The 22,956-nt window shown below is 43.1% G+C and overlaps 1 protein-coding gene across 1 annotated transcript in view; it reads right to left on the bottom strand.

The window, feature by feature from the left end:
• CACNA2D3 (calcium voltage-gated channel auxiliary subunit alpha2delta 3) overlaps positions 1–22,956 on the bottom strand; it is a gene marked incomplete at its 5' end in the record, with an annotated part of 768,939 nt that overhangs the window by 49,511 nt on the left and 696,472 nt on the right. The window contains 4 exons of the mRNA XM_082664450.1: positions 5,704–5,759; positions 7,709–7,761; positions 10,399–10,474; positions 22,741–22,811. Coding sequence (XP_082520576.1) covers positions 5,704–5,759; positions 7,709–7,761; positions 10,399–10,474; positions 22,741–22,811 — 256 coding nt within the window. The remainder of the gene's footprint in view (positions 1–5,703; positions 5,760–7,708; positions 7,762–10,398; positions 10,475–22,740; positions 22,812–22,956) is intronic.

The raw sequence follows: 22,956 nt of genomic DNA, 5'->3' as shown, positions 1-22,956 counted from the left end.
ACACACACGCATATTTTCACACACATGTGTGCCCCGTCTCCCCAGCAGCCTTCATGTTACCATCTACATGCCAGGAGTTGGGCTAATTGTGTAGTACTGACAGCTAAGAGCACAAATTCTGGGTGTTGTGAATTCTGCCACTGATGTATGACATCAGGTGCCACACTGTAGTGTTCTCATCTGCAAAATGGGAACCAACTCCACATGGTCGTTTGAAGATCAAATGAATTCATCCACTAAAAGTGGCTGGTACATTGCTAGGGCTACTTAAGTGTCTATGCCTACTGCCAGGACCACTTCTACTGTGAAGGTTACTTCATTGAATCCTCAGACTGTCAGCCTTTTTGAGCCACTGCTGTTTGGTTAGAACGGCAAGCAGATGGCTGCCTCCCTGATCCTGACTCCACCGAGGGTACCACGCGGGTAGTCGTCATGCCCGCAAAGGGCCAGGTCCCGAACACTGTCTATCCCCTGAGCCTTCAGTGCTAACTCATAGCAAGTGTCATTACGTGCTTGCTGAGTAAATGAATAATTCTCTTGAATGGTGTTTTTCAGGCAAGTAACACAGACAAAGGAAATGGGAGACTCTCGGTCCCTAATGGCAAATTGCCTGCGTTGGGTGGAAGGCAAGGGGATTTCAGGAGGCTGAGGTCCAACAGTCACAACACAGAGGCGCTGGGTGGGAACATCATTCTCTTCCCATTTCTTTGTCAGTGTCCTCAATTTTTGTCAGGAAGATGTCTTTGTTTGATGGAGTTTCTTCCATCTTTCATTCATTTGCTTTTTTCTCCTTTACCCTAGGGAGGCCAAACATGAAGCTCAGAGGACCTGACTACAATATGATAACATAGTTTATTTTCAGGGTTCTTATTTTTACAATTGATTTCTCTATATGGCAAACAATACTGACTTTTAATTTGGGAAGCTTCCCTTTAATATTTAAGGTATCTAACTTTCAAAAAGTCAGTCAGTTGAAATGAAATAAAGGTTAAGTAAACAAAAGCACAGATTATTAAGTGGATACGGCACAGCATGCAGATGGCATATAATAACCCAATGATGGTCATGGATACATTTATTAAGAAATTTATATGCCAGATGTTGTTCTGCTTTACATGTATTTATTTATTTAACAGTACAACATGACAAAATTTTAAAAAATTCAAACTGTGAGGTAAGAACGATTGTTATCTCTGTTTTGGAGATTAGTGAATGGAGGAGAGGATGAAGTGAATTGTCCAAATTCATCCAGTGCGTATGTGGCAGAGCCAAAATTTGAACTTGAGCCGTCTGGCTCCAGCACATGTATATATATTTAACTGCTTTATGAAGTTTGGCCAATGAGAGAAAGGAAGAAAGGTCTTTGGGGAAGGCTGAGATAGGCAGCACACGTGATTTAAATAACCCTGATAATTGCACCATCTCTAATTCTAATTGTCTGGGCCCAGTTACAATGGAATGAGTCCAGCGCTCTCAATGGAGAGACTCATTTGGCTCTGATCTTTTCTAGAGATGAAATTCTTATTCCTCTGACAACTGTAGGGCACCCGTACTAATGTGGTGATGAGCCATTGAATCTATTTGCAGTATGACTATAGATTGGCTGGAAGTTGCTTGGTACTTTTGGGAAACACACAAATTATCATATAAAACCATGGCCACATTTAATCTAAATAACATGGTTTATTATGAAGACCTTTCTTTGTCTGGAGTGCTATGGAAAACACCACATATATTTGCTAGTCATTACTGTTTATCTATGGAATTTCAAACCAATAACTAAGGCTGCCAGTCATCTGATGGGTACTGTTTTAACTCTCAGGCATTTAAAACTCATTATCTTACAAAGGTGTAGGTACACAAGCATCATGGAGCTCAGATAGACTGATTCCTTATTTTCTCAGAAGGGAAAACTGAAATTCAGAAAGCAGACATAGCCTGCCTTGAGTCCCAAAGAAAGTGACTCATCACGATCATTACCTAAAGAGCAAAACAACCACCACCACCTTTGCAGCCAATACTCACTAAGCGCTTACTACATGCCAAACACCGTGCTAGACCCTTTGATGGATGGAATCTTCACCATCACACAGTGAGCAAGGCCCTGCTGCTATCCTGTTTTACTGACGAAGAGACTAAAACTCAGAGAAATGAAGTTAACTGCTTGCCCACAGTCACACCACTATGTAATGGAGCCCAAATGCACATCCACATGGTCACGTCCCGGAGCCTGGGCTCTTGGCCATCACCCTGTCTGCCTCCCACCCCAGCTATACTGGACGTCTCAGGATGAAGCCGCCAGAACCTATCACTCACTCACAATGAAGCACCCAATGGAGCATCCACACAATTGGATTTCTTTAATTTTCCCTTAGCAACAAATGTCCCTGATGAGAATAACTGACTTGGGTTCACAGTAATTATGTGCAGACAATCAGGAATGAATAGAGTTGCCATTTGAAAAGCCTTCCTCTTCTTTTGTCTCTGTGAATGCACCCCCATTCATAACCGGGGCCAGCAAGCTCCGTTCTCTTTGTGCAGCTTCGCCAAAATGATACCTTTGTGATAATCAAGCAGAAATGGCCTTCCACAGTCCCCTTCATTAAGGAAATGAAGCAGATAAACAGTGTAATTATGGATTCCATTTTTAGTTAAACAAAGATGTATGTCTCAGCTCAGGGTCTTTATCCAGTGAGGGAAGGGTAAATTTAGAATGAAGAAACCTCTCAAAGCAATATTGTTATGGTGCTTGGAATTTTCCCTGCTTACACTGGGTCTGAGATTCACGTTTACCTCTAACAAAGATCCAGATGATTGCAGCTCTGTGGGCGAGTGCATTCACCATCTGAACCAGTTTCTTCATCTATAAAATAGAAAAAGTCATAGCCATGCCCAGCAGAGGGCTGCAGGTCTGAATGAGACAATCCACGTGCGGCAGCTTGCTCAACTTGGGACTCACAGAAAGCCAGGTGCGTCTCTCGCCGTCCTCCAGCGGAGGTGGCTGGCCTTGGTTTGGGGTTGAGTCCATTCCCTATTAGCTGCCTGACTTACGTGCCTCAGAGAGGCTTAGTGACACATTCCAGCAGTCCCCACCTCTGAGGTATGTTGAAGGGATCTGAAGAGAACCTAGTTCCAGCTCTCTGGGAAGGAAAAAGCACTATATATTGGCACACAACTTGCAGATGATGTAACTATCTGACAAGGTCTTTGTGCAGTCTGTCGATGGAGTGAGAGGATTTGGAATTACCTACTAAGGGTTGTTTAAAAAGCTTCCTAAGACAGAAAACAGAGACCTGAAGCATCACATCATTCGTCTTAGCTAAGGTGGAGGGGGAAGAAGGGAGAAGGGATGTGAAATTTCAGAATGGGAACTTTCACAAGTTTCTGTAACTGTCATGAGTGCCAAGACCGTATCCCCCTTCCTAATTCATCTCTCCTGCCCTACACCAGGGTTTCTCAAGAGTGGCACTATTGACACTTTGAGTCAGATAACTCTTTGTTGTGAGGGGCTGTCCTGTGTGTTGTAAGATGTTTAGCAGCATCTCTGACCTCTAACCACTGGATGCCAATAGCTCTCTCCCATCCCCAGTTGTGACAACCAAAAATGTCTCCAGACACTGCAGTGACCCCTGGGAGGCAAAATCACCCCCAGGTTGAAAACCACTGGTCTAAGTGGAGATCACAGGGAGGGGCACTTAAAAGAAACTCTACAACTAATTGTCCATGTCAACGACCAGAGCAAGAGTGAGGGCAGATGCCTGTGGCAGCAGGGAAGGGAAGCAGGCCAAGGTGAGAATGGGGGAAGCAGCAATGGAGGTTGGCGTGAAGAGGGCGCACATGATCACCACCAAAACCCCTCAGCCAGGGTGTGCAGGCATGCGGATATGAAGAGAAATGAGAGGAATGCCAGAAAGTGAACCACTGAAGACCACCAGCCTGCTGCCCCAGCACTGAGCACACTCCTCAGAGAGAGCCAGACGTCTTAGCCAAAAGAGACACCACCACCCAAAACTGGAGCCCCGCTCACCACGCTGGAGACTCGCTCTGTGCCCCATCTGGCACGTGGGCTTTGCATGCACAGTTTAATCCACTGCTCACAACTACATCACGACTATTGTTATCTCTGTGGACAAGCAAGGAAACCAAAGCCCAGAGAGACCAAGCAACTTGTCCAACCGCACAGCTAGCAAGTGGCAGAGGAAGGCTGCCTGACTCCAAGGTCGCGGCACTTCATCTCTAGGTGAAACAGAGCTCAAAGCCTGACTGGCAAGGAGTGGTGATGTGTCCCCAGGCACTGGTGCTGCAGAGAGCAGCCATCTAACCAACTGGCCATCCATTCTCTTGGCCTCTATTGATCACCTTTCTTCCTTTTCTCTCACTTAATCTCATGTACCTTTTTTTCACCCCTAATAGTAAAATTGTGGACATGCTAGCCAAAGAAAAACGATTAGAAAAAGATAACAAGCACCCATTATGTAAGTTCCTTCTCGTCTTTCTTTTTCAAATCATGTACAATTTTAAACAAAAGCAGGTTCATGTTACAGGTAAAATTTTCTTTGGGGTGCATGAAAGTTTCCCTATTTCCTATTCTGGTTCCTGCCTAGTGACTTCCCATTGGCCTGACTGCTGATCTGATTTAACTCTACATCCTCCTTCTCCCAAACCATTGGGGGGTTTTGGGGGGTGTATACAACTTTGCATATTGTTTTTCTTGCTATATTACTAAATTTCATAGGTATTTCCTATGCCTTTCTGTGAATGGGCTGTCATTTCTTTGTGGTAACCGTAAGTTTGTTTCCTGTGTCTGTGAGTCTTTTTCTGTTTTGTATATAGATTCATTTGTATTATTTTTAGACTCCACATATAAGTGATATCGTATAGTATTTGTCTTTCTCTGTCTGACTTACTTTACTAAGTATAATGTTATCTAGGTCCACCCATACTTCTGCAAATGGCAATATTTCATTTTTTTACAGACAACATCATCATCACCGTTATCATGAATTAATTACAGCTACCATTTTTGAGGGCTTACTATATTCCAGTCCTATGCTCAGCATATATCATGATTTATCTTACCATTAAATGTACACATACACACAAATGATAAGCGATAAATATTTTTTATTATTTTCTCTACTTTGCCTACTGTGGGGAAACTGAGGCTTGAGGCGATCAGCTAACTTGACAAAGGCCAACCTCAGAGCCAGAATTCAAATCCATACTAATCTAACTCCACAACTCAGGCCTCTAATATTTTCTACTAATTACTGCTCAAATCATTGATAGTTTTGAGCAGGGAAAGTAATATGATCAGATTTATATTTTATGAAGGTAATGGTAAAAAGGTAATGGTTACCCATTCATTCAGCCTGAGAAAGGCAATGTGTCTATGACCCTTAGATTTCAGCACTGCCCACTAGCTTTTGAAGAATTCTCCTGTGCAGTATATGACCTCAAAGCCTTAGTTAAGGAAACAGGTCAAAGTGTACATTCAACATGGGCTGAATGAAGCCTGTGGAATTTTTGTTAGATTGAACAGCGCTGCCCTTAGCACAAAGGATGCCTTTTGCTGACAGAAAGGAGAAATCATCACTTCTTTGTCCTGGGTAGTTTTACATGAGCACATCCCTGGTGAAAAGTAGCCAGTGAACCCCGGGTTCATCACTCTGAGCAAGGAAAGAGAAGCCAGTTGCTGCTTACCTTTAGCTGTCATATCTGAGTGCCACCAACTGCAGAGGTTAAATTCCACCAGGAACCTAAACAGGAAATGAAAAAGCCCAATGTTACTTGGTCACCCACACCCTGAATTGAAGTGACATTCTGTGTTATTCAGCATCACTCACCTCATTTGAAAGAATAACATCATCATCTGGAGATATCAAGGTGTTTGGTTCAGTTACCACTGAATTTTCACTAGGTTTTGTCTTACTTGTGAAAGACTATTTTATCACCAATGCCAGCCAAACCCTGAAATCAGGTTCACCTAGACTCAGGGACTCTTTTGAGAAATATCTGCTTTATAGGCAGAAATTGTTTTCTTTTTATAGTTTGAGTCCATAGTAAAAAGTCAACATTCAAAGGGCTTCCCCCTGGGCTTCCCTGGTGGCGCGGTGGTTGAGAGTCCGCCTGCCGATGCAGGGGACGCGGGTTCGTGCCCTGGTCCGGGAAGATCTCACATGCCGTGGAGTGGCTGGGCCCGTGAGCCATGGCCGCTGGGCCTGCGTGTCCGGAGCCTGTGCTCCGCAACGGGATAGGCCACAACAGTGAGAGGCCCGCGTATCGCAAAAACAAACAAACAAAAAACCAAAGGGCTTCCCCTGCCTTGGTTCAGAAATACAAATGGAATATTCTCTACTTAGACTATGATCTACAGTACAAAGGATGTTTTCAAAATTTACACTGTAACACAAATGTATTCAGTTGTGTGTGTGTGTGTGTGTGTGTGTGTATGTAGGGCAGGGTGGTGGGGACAGAGAGAACAAGCTCCATTTTATGAAATTATATCATGAAGCAACTCCACAAAAATCATAATTTCTCAACTGCTAGTAAAGAATGCAAAAGTAATATAAATCATCCTCTAAATAAATGGAAATAGATCAAAATTCAGTCATTTCCTTCTCAGGCTCATGGCTGCTATCCTCTAGCAGCTCACAATCAAAATCTCACTATTACCTGTATTTTCTGATTCGTATGTACGTTTAGAAGTTACTCCCCACTTGAAGTTATAATTTTGTTAACATAGGTTACATTGAAGCAATAAGGAAGACAATGTCTGTTCATCAGATAGCAAGAAATCTGCCTTAAACTCATAGAACTGGAACATTAATGGGGAAAATAAGAATAAGAGAGTTTGGTGCAGCTTGAATGATCTGGTTTCCATGCTGGTCCATGGAATTCCTCCTTTCTGTGTGACACAGTGTTTCTGTAATGTGTCCAATATCTCATCTGGAAGTCAAGTCTTTCATCTTTGTGCCATTTCAAGTCTGACCTAAGTCACAGATGCATCCAGCAGGACTGTAATTTGACAGGGTAAACAATTAAATCACACCTGAGAAAGCCCCTGACCCATGAGTGCACAGGCCCCCACGCCTGCACATGCCAAGACATCCAAAGGAGCGCAGTGGACAGCCTGGCAATTTGCTCTTCTGACCACAGCCCACCCAGGCTGCATTAAGAACAGCCAGACATCTATGTTACATTTAACAGTAACCACAATAAATAAATGTGGTTTGTGTATTGCAAGCTGTTAGTCTGCTAAATGGTGATATAAGGGCATGAGCAGTGACCATGAACAACTTAATAAAAGATAATTTTTGGGACTCAACATTCAATATTTCGAGATGTTCAATCAGGTTATCGCAGAGTATTATGAATGTAATGGTTATTGGAAGCAGAGTCTCCCAATTCACTTTTTTTTTTTTTTTTTTTGCGGTATGCAAGCCTCTCACTGTTGTGGCCTCTCCCGTTGCGGAGAACAGGCTCCAGAAACGCAGGCTCAGCGGCCATGGTTCACGGGCCCAGTCTCTCCACGGCATGTGGGATCTTCCCGGACTGGGGCATGAACCCGCGTCCTCTGCATCGGCAGGCGGACTCTCAACCACTGCGCCACCAGGGAACCCCCCAATTCACTTTTTAACACAGAAAAGCAGTAATACTTTTTTATAAGCAATAATACTTTTTTAAACATGCAGCAAATTGTACTTACAAGACAAGTTCTGTCATTATCCATTTTATTGCAGCAAGGAAGGCATTATAAGGCTGAAGAGAAGAATTCAGTTCATTAAAAACAATGTATCACACACAAAATTTGTAGTTTAACCTAAGGCTTTACAAAAAGACAATGTTATTTTTCTAGAGAGATTGTTATCATGTCAAAAAACAGTGAAGCTCTAGCTTAAAGAAGAAAATGGTTGGATACTGTATCCCAAAACTAACATTTTAAAACTTTGAACTCCCCTGTAGTGAGATGTGATTTACAAGTAAAATAAACATGATCTAATACAGGGGTTATCTCTGGGAGGAAAAAGGAAGTTCACCAAATGATGCTTAAACCTTTACTCTCTGGGGGCTAATATTTCACAGCCTAATGCTGAGCGGTTGGAATCATATAACTAATTTCAAATGGTAATTCACAGGGCTGCCTCTTGGAAAGGTGATTCCCTGTTCTCCATCACTGTATGTCATTCATTGAAATAAGCAAAAATTGCACATGCTTGATTTTAATGCCGCCCATGAATTATGTAGGATTTAAGCTGCGTTTTCTCACACTTACATATTCAGACTTGAAAAAAATGATAACCATATAAATATGTGACTTTATCCTTGCAGAAAATCTCCTTCACTCTATAAAAGAAGGCATTGACGGGCTAATCTTTATTTCAGAATATTTTAATTAAAAAAAGCAGTGGGATTGTTTACTCTGTGATATTTCCTATGTGGATAATTCAATTTCCTGAATTCTGGAAAATACCAAGTCTCCCCCTCAGTCGGTTCTTTGTACCTAGGTATGCTAGATATGTGAGCGGTGGGTGGATCTGAGAGACAGGTAATGACGTTGGCAAAGCCCGAGCCCCAAGTTGCAGGTCCAGACAAATCTCAGAACCTTCTGTGGTTGTCTTTAGGTAGCAGGGAATTGAAATGCCCAATCCTGGTTTCTGACGTGACAGCTGCTTAATCCTACCTCCTAAGCATTTTGATGATAAGGACTAGAGCTAGGAATGGGAGGATTATCCAGTTTCAAATAAAACAAGGACAAATTTATTTACCCCTGACCATTCTTAAAACTTGCCTATTCAAGCCAGTAAGCAAATGTACAGAACACAACAATCCGCTGGGGTTACTCCCAGCCCACCCAGATTTCAGGCTAAATCTCTTGCTCCGATTGAGTGTGTCCTCATCATTCCCTGAATCACAGGGCTTTCAGGGTCAGATAAGGATGTGAACTTTTAACTATTTCCTAAAACCAAATGCAGCCACGCAATCCTGTGGTTCTGCCATTATACTCCTTATGGCTTGAAAAATAACCATCTTTCTTTCAAAAGGACCAAGGGAGGTCAGACCATAGGACAGTTTTGTGTCTTTGTACCTGCCAGGATGGGTAGTGACATTTCAGTAGTCCTCCATAGTGTGAGAGGAGAGAATGAATAAAGGGATTAAGGAAGGAAGAGAGGGAGGCACAGGGGCAGCTCACCCTGAGGCCCGGGGTGGGGCCAGGGCGGGGGTGGGGGGGTGGAGGGGGGCTTGGCTGCGGCAGTGGGAGGAGGATACTCAAGCATTCCCTGCCAGATGCTGGCTCAATGCAGGGTAAACAAAGGGATTATGTAAATACAGGATTAAAAAATTTAATGCACATTAGCATTCAGAAGGGTAAAGCCATTGAGCTCTTAAGCCTAATGATAAAAACATATCTTGGGAACATTTTAAGTATGGAAATACTCATGCTAAGGCTAGGGAAGCTGGGTTTGGAAATATGTGTTGATTCTCACTAAAAAGTGGTATTTTTCAAATCGTCCCATTTTTAGTTCCTAGTTGCCTCTCAGAAATGTCCCAGCTCAGAATCATTCCTTGCTCCCTTAGTGTAGGAGAACCGTGTTAAATATTTGGTTTTTAAATAATCCCCTTGCAAGATCTTACATCTGTAAATGAGAAGGTGTATATTTATATTTTAAAACCAAAACGGCTCTTAAATTTTGTGCTTCAAACCAAATTTTAGGTTGATTTTTTGGAATTTACAAAATGATAACATGTAAGGGTTATATTTATACCCATATGTCAGACTATGTTGAAGTATCTGTATCTGTTTTTTCTGTGTTTTCAAGTTATTGGTGACCAAATTTATATTGCTTGCACATTGTAAATTATATTTTTAAACTGGGGGTAAATTGTCACAGTTAATTTCTGGTGATCTGAAAGCCAGTTTCTAATGATACAAAGCTATGTTGATTGATCCTCAACTGTGACATCATGGATGGAATCAGCTCCAGGGAAAATGATGTTAAAAGCAGCAGCATGATTAGAGCAGAGAATCTCTGATCAAAATGTGAATTTGGGCATAGGCTAACAGCTCTATTACAAACTAAAAGGAAGGTTTCTGTTGAACCAAACCAAATTCTCTTTTATTTGAGCATGAGGGAATTGACAAAACTTCTCCCCTTTTCTATCCAACAAAAGGATGGGGGGTTGCTGCATTAATCCATCAAATACTTTAGACCTGTTTATCATACACACAATCACTGGATTTGGGTTTAAACAGAAGTGATCTTCTTGACTTGACACATTTAAATATTCATGGTTTTGAAACAGATAAACTTGATGACTCCAAAGAAACAGATATGCTCACATGCAGGGACAGACAAAAACATGCAGTTGTTTTCTGAGTGACTGCACTGTACTTACATCCAGTAGACCATGGGCACCATCGCTGCTCTCCTTGTTGGCCCTGCACATGGCTTGATAGTCATAAAGGGTAATTCTATAGAAGAGAATGGAAAAGAGCTTCACTAAATGGGAAAACACGAGAACCAAATGATGCTGTGGACCAACCAGCAAGGTGAACAGTCACTCACACCACCAGCCAGTGCAGCAGTGACAAGCACAAGTCAAGGCAGGCCTAACAAGGGTGACAAGCAAGGGACACAGCAAAGTCCAGGACTGGAGACACAGTCATGTCACACTTGGAACTTAAAGAATAAAGGGAATAAAGGTACCGTTGGGATGGAGGGTTGGGAGAAGAAACCCCCCAACTTGACCAAACAGTCGTTTTGGTTTGAACAACGATGACTTGCATGGACCAGGATACTCCAGAGAAAGATGCTCTTTTAAACTGAATTCTGGGCCCCTGATGAAATCCACATGGACCATGTCTGCAAGGTCAAGGAGAGCTGGGAAGGGCCACTTTGAGTTAAGAAATGGCAGGATCCTCTGTCTCTTTTAAGCACGAGGAAATAGGCTTGGACCAAGATAAAGCCAGCACTTTGACAATTTGTTGGAAACCAGCTGGCTCATTGGTTGTTAACCCCCTTCCATTACCACCACCATGGTAGTGAATATATGTATACTCACTACTAAGTATGCTTTCGAAAACAGTGCAGTTTATGAAACAGGAAAATGGACGTCTTTTTCTCCCTCGGTGATAAAAATACAGCTCTCCTCCCAGTTATGATCTTTACTCACTTGCAAAGATGTTTTACTTTATAATTTTTACAGATATTTTACTTTCCTATTAACACCTTTACAAAGTAAAAAGAATGGCAATTTCCAGCAGCAGGTTAAGAGCTTTTAGATGGAGCGAACACTTTATCCCAAAGGAGACGGGCATTTCGTCCCTCCCCCAAGCTCCTCTTCCCACTATTCCTGGCCCCCCAAAGGAGAGACACTTAAAGTCCAGCCTGAGCTATGTTAACAGCTGCCAGATGACATGTTAATACTGTAATACATGAACTTCTCAATGACTGGAAGGAATTCTCCCTACAGGAATACCTTTCTGAAATAATACAGTGCGTAATGTGAAGCATACTTAACACTGGGCTGGAAATGTACACTAGAATAGAAGTTCCATGCTGCAGGACTGGGGTTGGATCTGTTTCACACCTAGCATAGCACCCAGCATGGAGAAGGTGTTCCAATTTAAAAGGTTGAATGCATGAATGATTGCCTGATTGCATGAATCTTGAAGAGTCGATGACACAGCTGAGACTGAAGAGGTCAACTGCAAAATGTGATGTGAAGGCTTTCCCCTCTAGACAATAAATTAGAGATACCACACACACGGATTAAACCAAAGAGCATCTATGGGCACCAGGTAGAAAACTGGCCACTTGACCAAATTGAGATGGAAACCAGCTCCTGACCAGCACCACACAGGCATTATAGGCAGCAAAGCCCAAGAGGGTACCAGTGTCACACAATCTCCTGGAAAGTCCGCCAAAGCCCCTTCCTCTTCAGGACATTTCTAGTCTTGCTGACTGTCCTCTGGCTTTTTTCCTCCCAGCAGATGCAAGCAGAACCAGTGTATACTGAGAGATAAATGAAGCCTATGAACCAGCCAAGTGTCTGGCTCAGGGAACTCCCTGAACAAACTTCTCACAGAAATGCTCATCATTGACGCAGCCCTGACACGAACTCAGCCACAAAATCAACTGCAGGCTAGGATGGACAAGTCTAATTGGCCCCTGACTGGCCTACCACGTCACAGTCTGCATCCTCAACAGCGGATTTCGGCAGGTGCCCCGGAAGGGCTTTCTAGGATTTGGCAAGAATTATTATTAGCTTTATCCTTTTCCTACTGCCCAACTCTATCTCTGCGGCTGGAATTTGGGTCAGGGCTGGTGAGAGGCAGCATGGGTTGAGTGGGACTTGAGTGTGTTTGGGGTCTTGTAGACATGGATGCACTGTGGCCTTGGCTTAAAAGGTTCGTTCTGCCATTTATAATAGCAGGTTGCTTCTGAGGCTTTATTTTTTCATTTATAAAGTGACTTCCAGAGATGTTCTCAGATTTAACTAATCAGTCATGTGAAAGTATACTGAAATATACTATGCAATGTGTTAGCCTTGTTATGACAGAAGGCCTAATTTTGTTATTTGCTAGATTTTTGACTCTTAAAGCTACACTATTCCCAAAGGCCCAAGTGACTGGTAGTGTGACTTAATGATTAGCAAGCTAGCTTTGAAGTCAGTGACCTGAGCTCAAATCCTAACTCACCCACTTATTACAATTCTTTTTAAGTCTCTTTGTGCCTCAGTTTCCTCACCTGTAAAATAGTGAGAATAATGGCTGCCTTATAGGGTGGTCGTGAGGATTAAATGAGATTATACACATGTACTGCCTTTAGCACAGTGCCTAGTACAGAGGAAGCATTCAACAGAAGGCAGGGCTGCAGCTGCTGTTATAACTTATTAGACTGGTTTTCACTGCCATTATTAATTAATGCGGGTGGTGTTAAATGCATTGGAAATTGACTCAGGCTTTACCCAGCTGGCTGGAGGATGGGTAGGCCTCCTGGTTTTCTTAGCTCATTGGCATATATGATGCAATGTAAAATTCACACTTCTTACTGAAGTAACAGACACCTTCAGAAGTCATGCTGGGGTTATCAGCAGATGATGTGGCAACTTCTGTCCATGAGCTTCATAGCTGAGGACAGGGTAACAACAGCTAATGTCTACTGAAGTCTATTTAGCAACTGTGAGCAAGGTACTCTTCTAAGCATGTTCCTACAGGAGAGATTCTAATCATCCCCATTTCACACAGGGGCAAACCAAGTCTCGGCTAGCCTAAAGATGTGCCCAAGTTCACACACTTAACAAGTGGCAGAGCCAGAATTAGATGGGGGTCATGCTGAATCCACCTCACTCTGCCTTCTGCTCAGTAGCAGGTTCTAGGAAATGCTTAGAATTCAGCCCTGTGCCCCAACCCAGAGTCTTATTGGAATGTCACAGGGAATGCTACCCAAGATAGGGTCTCATAATCAATATCCAGAATCAACTTCCAACCCAAGCTGAGGTGCTGTGACGGGGTCACCAGACCAGGCTGGACTAGCTGGCCAGGCTAGTGAGAGCCCCTTGTCATGGTAACCACCATGACAAACAGATGGCTGGAAGCTCAGGATTCTCCTGGGATCATTTTTAAAGGCTCCAGTTTACTTGTTGGGTCCAAACTCAATTGCTCTAGGGCAGCTTCCAGGCCAGGGTTCCTGCCTTTCATTTCACAAATAAGCTTTCCTGATCTGATTGCCACTGAGGAGGTTACAAAACAAACCTTCTCTCTCTTCTCCATGTTTAGGCAGCTTTAACTAGATGTTGCAGAAAGAGAGACTTCCAGATTGTTGCCCTTTTTGAAGTGATTTTGTTACTGTTTTAAATAACTCCATTTTGTGGCTACCTGTATCCTGTTCGGCTGATTATAGTTAAAGAACATGATAATTGCCTGCTTTCTTTCGGGTCTAAAATAAGCCCCGAGCGTCTCGTGCCCAGCCCAAGATTGCTGCTGCACTGCTGCACTCAGCAGCAGGAGTTTATTCTTATTACAGATAACATGCCTTAATCCCCATGACATCACCACCAGGCCACGGCAACCGCGGGCTGCTGGGGAGACCTTATCATTAACATCTCTGTGCTCCCCAGATGGGTCTTTTTGAAACTTTGACAGAAGGCAGATACAGCCTCTGAAGAAGAAACCCAAAGCAATGCAAACCAAGCATGGGCAACCCTATGTATCCTGTACTAGGTAGAGTCTCGGGTGTCAGGCTCGTGACATTAGGAATTGCTTAAATCCATTTTGCTGATTCTTCTCTTTTCCAACTAGACAAAAATCACGACCAAGAAAAAGATTTCTTCTAAAAATTAGAAGGTTGAATTTCAAAGGCATGAGTTCAGCTAATTTAAGCTCATTAGTAACAGTGGGGACCAGCATTTATTAAACACCTACTTTGTGCCCATGAGGCCAGGTACATTACCTGCAACGACTCTAACTCACTTTGGCTAAAAATTTGCCTCAAAACCAGTCTTGAAACAGCTTAATGTTTGCAAATATGGCCCTAAAACAGGACAGGGAGGCATCTGACATAGAGACCCGCTGAGGGACATATTTAAGCAATTTTGAATCAAAAAGTATGAGAAGCAAAGGTGACTCACTAGGGTAGCATGTAAAAATATGTATCCTTTGTTGAGCTATAAAATGTGTTCTCTGGGGCAGTTTTCAGCTTGCAAGTGTCAGGGCATGGAGCAAGAACACAGGAAATTCTAAACAAAGGGATTGTCACCATGGGAAGTTTACTCATTCATACATCTTAGACAGCCAGGAGAATGGAAAGCTCAGTCTGTTCCACCTGAACACTAATAGTAGATCCAGAAGGAGCTCTCCCGTCTCTCCTTTTTGCCTTGGTGGCCAATCTCTTCTTACAGAGATTGTACTGTTCTTTATGATCAACACAGAACATCTAACACAGCAGAGGAGGTGAGTTGAAGGTGCCTTTGAACGCTCTGATGGAAAATCGCTAAAATAAATGTAGTTAATGAGCACCCATCATTAGAAGAGAATAAGTGCCATAAGGCTGCACCAGCTGGAAGCCCAGCACCTAGGGTATTGGGGCCACTCAGGGTCCAGTGCAGAACCCTGAGAGGGGAGCCTCACTCATTCTATAGATTAAGCAGAGGGTCTATCAGCCCCAAATGCTTTTCATCAACAGGTGCTGAGACTATAAAAAGAAACAAAGTCACAGATACTGACCACATCAACATCTCACCCAGGTAATAAAAGCAGTAACAATAAGAAATAATCGATTACTTTCTGCCAGTCAAGTATTATCTCTGATGTCAAGGGCATGGAGAGGAAACTAAGGCTCAGGAGGTGAAGTTACTGTGGCTCTCCCAGCCAAATTTGCTTCAATCCTGGGGCACAGGATAACATGCACAGGTGCCTAGTAGGTGCACCTAGCCAGTGGCTTGTCTGCCCATTCAACTACGCCTTCCATGAATATTAGCTTTCCGTGTTAAACTGAAGGGGAAAATGCAATTATGATTAATCCCACGTAGAAAAGGCTAAATTTCTTTTGCTTCTTTGTTTGAGTAAGATATAGAAGGAAACAGCTAAATTCTGCTTAGGGAATGAGTGAATGCAAAACCCACTTGAGGCAGGAAACTTGGGTGCTAGAGGAGCATCCTTGGGCTCTGCCAAATGCCTGGCGCCATGCGTACATTTCACAACAACTGCACCATGGTAATGCCTAAGTTGCGCTTAGCACAGTGTGGGGCACACAACTGAGGCTCAGGATGTTAGAACCTAGGGATGTTGGTGTTGCCAGTGTCATTACGATTAGTCAAACCCAACAGGTGTTATCGAGTGCTCCTGCTGTCATTGCCTGGGGTCAGACATCACTGACAGATGCATTAGATGGTGGCTATGACCATTTGTGTTCAGGACTGCACGGGCATGTGGGGTGTGGAGAAAACTAGGAGTTAGGAATATAGCCTCATCTCTGGAAGGGTTTCAGAGTGGATGTCACAGGAAGCAGGGTTCAATAGTTAGAGGACTTGGGTGGTCTGAAGCAAACTGGGGCACGATGGATGTGGCAGAGGCTATCATAGTCTCCCGACAGCCATTCTCCTCTCGCAATGAGCAGAACACCGACTTTTTGATATGCACATTTCCCAGGTTCTTTTGTAGGTAGGTGAGGCCATGTGATTAAGCAGCAGTATTATATGGAAGCAAAAGTATTGTACGGGAGTAAGTACTTAAATAAAGAAAGAAATTTTAAAAAGGAATTTTACTTGGCCTTTTGGACCTCCTAGAATCCTCCTGCCAGCCTAGTTTGCAGAACTAATGGCTGCAGCTCAGCAGCTATCTTGGATCATGAGGTAATCTTGACTTTAAAAGCCAACTTAGAAGGAGGTAAAGAAAAAAAAAGATGTGGTCATGTGTCCATGATGACAACATGAGGCCCCCAAATTAGTATTTTCAGACTTCCTTCACATAAAAGAGAAAAAGACTCCTATGTTCTTTCACACTTTGCTATTTTGGAATTTCCTATTATTTCTAGTAGAACCAACTACTAACCAATACATTGGACTTCAAGTTTGAAAGACTTTTACTTTCTCTCAAAGCAAAACAAGCATGAATATGAACAAATATCCCTGCAGAGAATACTTAGTCTTCTCCAGCTATGGGAAAAGATGAGTGGTGACCAGGAAAACATGGTCTAGAATCTAGAATCCAAGAGACACGAGTTCAAATTCCATCTCCCCACACACTACTGTGGGTGAATTTGAACAAGTTACTAAAACACTTGAAGCCTCCACTTCCAGTTCCTCTTCTGTCAAATGGCAATAATGATAGTAGGTATTTCATGGATTTGCCATGAGGATAGGTAATGCATGCAAACTGCTTGGAATAATGCCTTGCCTGTACAGTTGACCCTTGAACAATGTAGGGGTTAGGGAGCTGACTCTCGTGCAGTCGAAAATCCGAGTACAATTTGCCCTCTGTAAACACAGTTTCTTCATATCCACGGTTCCGTATCCACAGATTCAACCAACCACAGACTGTGTAGCACTTCAGTATTTACGATTTTAAAAATCCGTGTATAAGTGGACTCCCACAGTTCAAACCTGTGTTGTTCAAGGGTCAACTGCAATTATTCAATAATGAGACTGCAATAATTCAATAAATGAGACCTGCTGCTATTATGATGTAGATGACGGTGGCTATTGTTATTGTTGTGATTGGGGATCCTCAAGCAGCAGCTTTAGGGTTTTAAAGAGCAGTCCATTGGAATCCCCATGTTTCTGCATTCCAGAAAGTTTGGCCCAGAAACACACTTGTCCAAGCCAATCCATCTTCTTGTTCCCTTCAATGCCACCTCTGACAAAGCATACTTCAGTGGACACAGCCAGGTCAACAGGAAGCCAAGAAGCCATTACATTCCTTACATGAGTTGTTGAGTATTAGACATCGGTGGAGCAGTCGGTATTAGAGCAGCCATCCAAACATAACAGACTTCTCCTCTAACACTCTCTGGATTCCAAGGCCAGGGCATTCGCTGAAATGTAACGCAATCACCAAAGACAGGGAAAGCTCCAGTCACCCGCCATGGAGCCAGTGCAGTTCCATCATATGGAGACAGGGGCAGAAATGGTCCAAGTCTTGAATCCTACCTGACGAGACACCTTTTTAGAAAGGCAATTTAGAAGGAGCCGCCACAGGGAATTCTACACAAGTTGACTATGTTAATGAACGTGTAGGGGGTGAGGTGAGGAGGACGTTCATCAGGCCCCGCAGGGAAAATATGAATGGCCTTGGAGGGGTGAAAGCTCAGGCATGCTGCGCCACGCACATAAAACAAACAAAACAGAACAAAATGGAAGAGACACAACCAAGAGGGATAGGAATTCTCAGTAGCTCCCAAAGCAAAAACAAATTATTAGCAAGCAGTTCGTTTCTCTGCAAGTCAAGGGCCAGGTGTGCCCCATGGGTCTTTCCTTCCTCGAGCTTACTTAAATACACAAAGAACAAGGGAAGACCCTTTGGCAGAAACCACAAGGATATTTGGTAAAAGCATGCATTATTCCACTTAACCCTCACTGCAGGTACGAAAATCACTCTTTCAATTTCATCTTGCTGCAGAGAAAACTGAAATTATGGAGTTAAAGTTGCCAAAAGTCAGGCAAGTTTGAAGTTGGGCAGCACCTAGACTGGCACCTGGTGCGTTTAATTTAGTATTTCTTGACCCTGACTGCACGTGAGAATCACATGGATGCTTTTAAAAAGCATTAAAAAAAAAAAAAAAGCATAAATGCCTGGGCTCCATCCCCAGACAAATCTAATATGAATCTCTTGAGGAACAGCTGGAGCATGGGTGTGTTTTAAGAGCTCTCCAGGGGTGCTAGCTGAGTCCAAGCCCACAGGCCCACGCCCAACACTATGACTGCTGTGCAGTAACTACCTTTTGGGGGTCATTAGTGATTTAAAAAAGAAGAGAAGAAAATTAAAAAAAAAAAAGATTTCAGACATTTGGAGCTCTTATCCAAGAGCTAATCTTACCTCCTATTTGTAGTAGCTTTGCAATTTGCAAAGCATTTTCACTTCTCTTATTTCAGGTGATTCTCACAAAATCCCATCTCACCAAAATTCCTATTTTGGTGGCAAAGAAACTGAGGCCCAGAGAAACTGAGGAATCTGTCCACGGCCACACAGTGGCCATTCCGAGGCTCAACCTGAAGTCTTCATATTTCAAGTCCAGTATATCAAAGAGGCCCTATCAGGAATCTTGGGCTCTGCTATGACCAGCTATATATTTTTTTTTCTCACTTTTCCCTGGATATTTGACATTGAGTTCCATCACTGGGGGCAAGAAGGGGTGGTGAAATAAATGAATTACTGTATAATAAAAAATATTTTGAAACTAGATTTTCTCTTAGTATTGTGAGAAGGGCAAAGTCACTGCCAAGGCCAGCAAGGAGAGCCATGGACTGTGGCTTTTGAGAAATATGAACACAAGGCTCTTACTGGACACGAACTTGAGTTAAAAGAGAAAAGCAGCTAAAATGAAAAGCCCTAAATGAGTCAGGGCCACTTAGGGAGTCCATTTACTTTCCATGGTAAGAATAAAAAGGCATTTCAAGTCCTCTGTTTGAAACACAAAAAGCTGACCTGGAATATGGCATCTTATGAGAAAATATCTTATGGTATCTTATGAGAAAATATGTGAAGCCTGGGGACATGGCTTTGGTTTAAGAATTTATCAACTTCAGTTAAAAGAAATCTGGGTGATCTTATCACTCGGCTGGCCTCCATCCTGAAAGTTCTGTTTGCCCACATAAGTCACTGCTGGGCCAACATCCTCCTTGGCTATCCTTCACTTTGTCTCAAACAAAACTGAAGGAAGTTCCATGCACTACTCAATGTTACTGTACATAGAACCAGGTAAAGGGGAGAGGCTAGAAAATTCTCCCTGTGCTTAGACTGCAGGATGTTTGAATCCAGCTCCGTTACACAGAGACAAGTTCTTAACCTTTCCAAGCCCCATTATTTCCATCTATCAAATAGGTATATATATACCCAGATCCAGCTTCATGGGCACGTGGCCTGTGTAACTGGACAGAACCCTGCACTTAGAAGGGCTGCGTGCTTTGTTTAATGCTCTGCTGTTGCCATCTTGAAACTCTCAATAATTTTTGAGCAAGGGGCACCACGTTTTCATTTTGCACTGGTCCTGTTTATAACTGTCTCACAAGTTGTTGGAAAGGACTGCAAGAAGTAAGATCTGCAGTTGCAACCTAGGTCTGGTATGTGGTAGGTGCTCTGGGAAGGTAGCCACTGCTACCTTCATTATTTTCACATTGCTGAGGCTATTGGTATGTTATTTGGCCCTGGGCACTATGTCATCTGTAAGTTGGATGGACAGAGTCAAGTCAGAGACTCAGCCTAAGTGACCAAGAGTGACCACTTCACCTCTTAGATGGTTTGCACATGCTGCTGAAGAACTTTCTCAAAGCTCCCTCAAGTTGGTAATTTGTTCACACAAATCAGTTCACACAAATTCCCCTCCTCCCACATGGCACTGTAGATGCACAAGTGGATGTTCTTTCCCTCTGATGGCACCTAAGTAGAATGGCCATCGGGTCACCAGGTAAGTGGCCAAACAATCAAGGAAAGAGTCCATGCCAAGTAGGCAAGCATCGCTTTGCTTTAGAGAGAGAGGCAGTGACTATGGTCCACTGGAGAGAGAGATAAATGGGAGGTTGATAAAGGGAGATGCTGTTCTTTACTTTGAGCTCTGTCTTTCTGAAGAAGACGGTTTGTAGGGCTCTTGTGTATGAAAGGCGTTTCTTTAGAAATGGGTGTAAGCAGACCAAATTAAGAAACTTTGTGCCAGGTTGCACTGTCCAATATGCTGAGATGAGATGTCTGCTACGTGAATGGATCCTGAGCTTTACCAGGGCTCAGCCATGCCACCAAAGCAACTTAACCTCCATGTATCCTGTGTTTGGGGGTGGGGTACAGTTTAACATGGTGCCTGACATCTGTCCCAGGGCACTGTTACTTTTGGCTACATCCTTTCAGTGCTTCTGAAATACAGATCTGCTCTGAATAAAAGGACTGTCAACCTTATTTTCTGAGTAAACATGCTGGCAAGGGCTTGAACGTCTGAGTTCCAGGAGGACCTCAGTACCCCAACACTGGATGGAGACCCCATCACCAGGTGTCATGGGAAGCCCATTGCGATATGTGTGAATGTAAAATTTAAAAAAAAGCATCACCTGTTGCCAAGTAAAAAGCTAAGTCAAAGATCCACAACAACAAAAATCATAGCAGCAGCTAGCAATTACTGAGCCCTTAATATATGCCAGACACCGTGTCAGAACGTTATGCTTATTATTATCTCATTAACTCTGACAGCAACCTTTGCAAGTAATTATTATCATCATCTTCATTTTCCACGTAAGGAAACCAAAGCGTGGGGAGGTAACATGACTTATTCTAAGTCATGCAGCTAGTAAATGTCAGAGCCTGGAGTTGAACCCAATCCATCTGACTCCAAAACCCAAACTCTCATTGCTGTCCTGGCCTCATGAGGGGGCCTTTCAAAGAAGCCTAGGGGGTTTGTCAAGTAATTCCCAAATGACAGCAGTTGCTGTTAAAATTTAGTAGAGAGTCCCAGCACTCCTCTTTTCTCAAATATGCTAGCTACTCTTGTGAAAGTTCTAAATTCATGTCAACTATATTTCACCCACATTAAGGAGAAGTCTAGGAATTTAAAATTCTGCTACAACCTTTTTCTTTCTCCCACCAAACTGTTTGAAAGGAATATCTAAGAGGGAAGAGAAAAAAAAAAAAGTCATTTTGTTAAAAAAGTTGAAAAATATGCTTTCAAATGAGAAACATGTGTGTGCTTATTCTTCCTCTTTTGTCTCTCCCTACCCCCACCAAGTTGAAAACAAGCTAACACAATACAAATGTACATATCCACATAAAGATACAAGAAACCAGTGGTGCCCTGGATGGCAGACAGTCCAGCAGAGCAACCCGAGCCCAGCTCCAAGTCCAGTTTTCAAGCTTATGTACAATGACTCCTGGCAAAAGAAGGGAAAAAATGTACTTGAATTTTAAAGAGGGAATCGAGCAGGGGTGAACACTCAGGCAGGCTGGAGAGCAAGTGTGTCAGAGATTGCAGAAGTGCTGGAGTCATGCCATTTAAAAATATCATTTCTTGTTTCCTTGTTTCTGGCACAAACAAGCTACGGAATCTCAAAAATTGGGTCATCATTTTTGAATTCCCTGCTTTCAGCACAGCACTCAGTTGGTCTTATTGAGTAGCTTAAAAGTCTGATTTCCTGAGCTAACACTTCCTGGCCATTCAGCTGCGGAGGGGGGGGGTAATAAATTGGGGGGACTGTCTTTCCCACTGGCAACCAATGTGCAATAGTTCTCACAGGTGAGCCTAGGTCCATCCTTGCATTTCCTGATATCATATATTTAACAGCATCATATATGTCCAGGAAAGCACCACTAATAGACCACCATTCTCCCTGGGAGGCCAAGGGAAGGGAGACAGGTTGACTCCTGGGGGGACAAAACTGGCCTCCTGATCTCGCAGGGTGATGATCTTTCTCATTGGCTTTGATGTTCCCAAAAGCGTGGCTGGCTTGCGCACAGGGAACGCGGGGCTGTGAGGAAATCATCCTATACGAGCTTCACTTAGGGTCAACAAGAGCCCTCACAACTCAATGGAGTGGTCCCTACCACCAATTTTAGCAATTCTAGCAACAGATTTAAACTTACCTCCATCTGGGAGCAGGTTTTGTGAACTTTTACATGATTTTCTAAAATTATATCGAGGCTTTAAACATCACTTCCCATCTCTGAGTTCCAGATTTCTAGCAAGCTGCCCCAGTTTGTCAGTGTGAGACAAGACACCCTCCTCCTCCTTTTGACCAGGTGAAAATGCTTCCTACTTCTCTGCAATCACTTGTTTCAGACCAACATAATCACCTCCCAGTACAGGCTCTGACTTCAGGACCAGACTCTAATAAATGCTACGCTAAGGGAACAGGGAATGCATTGTGAGCTGAGTTTCTGAGACTCTTAACGCTCATGCAAAAGGCATCAAATTTCAGAAGATCTTCTGGAGCATGAACACAGTCATGGGGTTAAGTCTGGGCTTGCTTTATTTGACCTTGGTTTGTTTTATTTTATTTAGGCAAACTTTCTCGGGGGACGCAAGGAACCATAAAATCCCTTACCTTTTAAAGGAGCCCATTGTTAACAATTTGTTCATCACAGCTCCCTCCACCTCACCAAAAAAGTCTCCAGTCTGCAGGGAAGAAAAGAAGACCCATGAGGAAGTGTAGATAAATAATGTGCCCAAACACCAGAGGAGAAATAAAAACGGACACACTCTGTGTCCTGGAGCTGACAGGGGCAAAGAGCAGGTTTTCAGGACTACTGTTACATAACAG

This window comes from Grampus griseus, assembly GCF_964374135.1.
Source record: "Grampus griseus genome assembly, chromosome: 10".
In the NCBI taxonomy this organism is placed as follows: domain Eukaryota; kingdom Metazoa; phylum Chordata; class Mammalia; order Artiodactyla; family Delphinidae; genus Grampus; species Grampus griseus.
The sequence above is the reverse complement of the archived record's forward strand: the minus strand, read 5'-3'. Positions and strand labels throughout refer to the sequence as shown.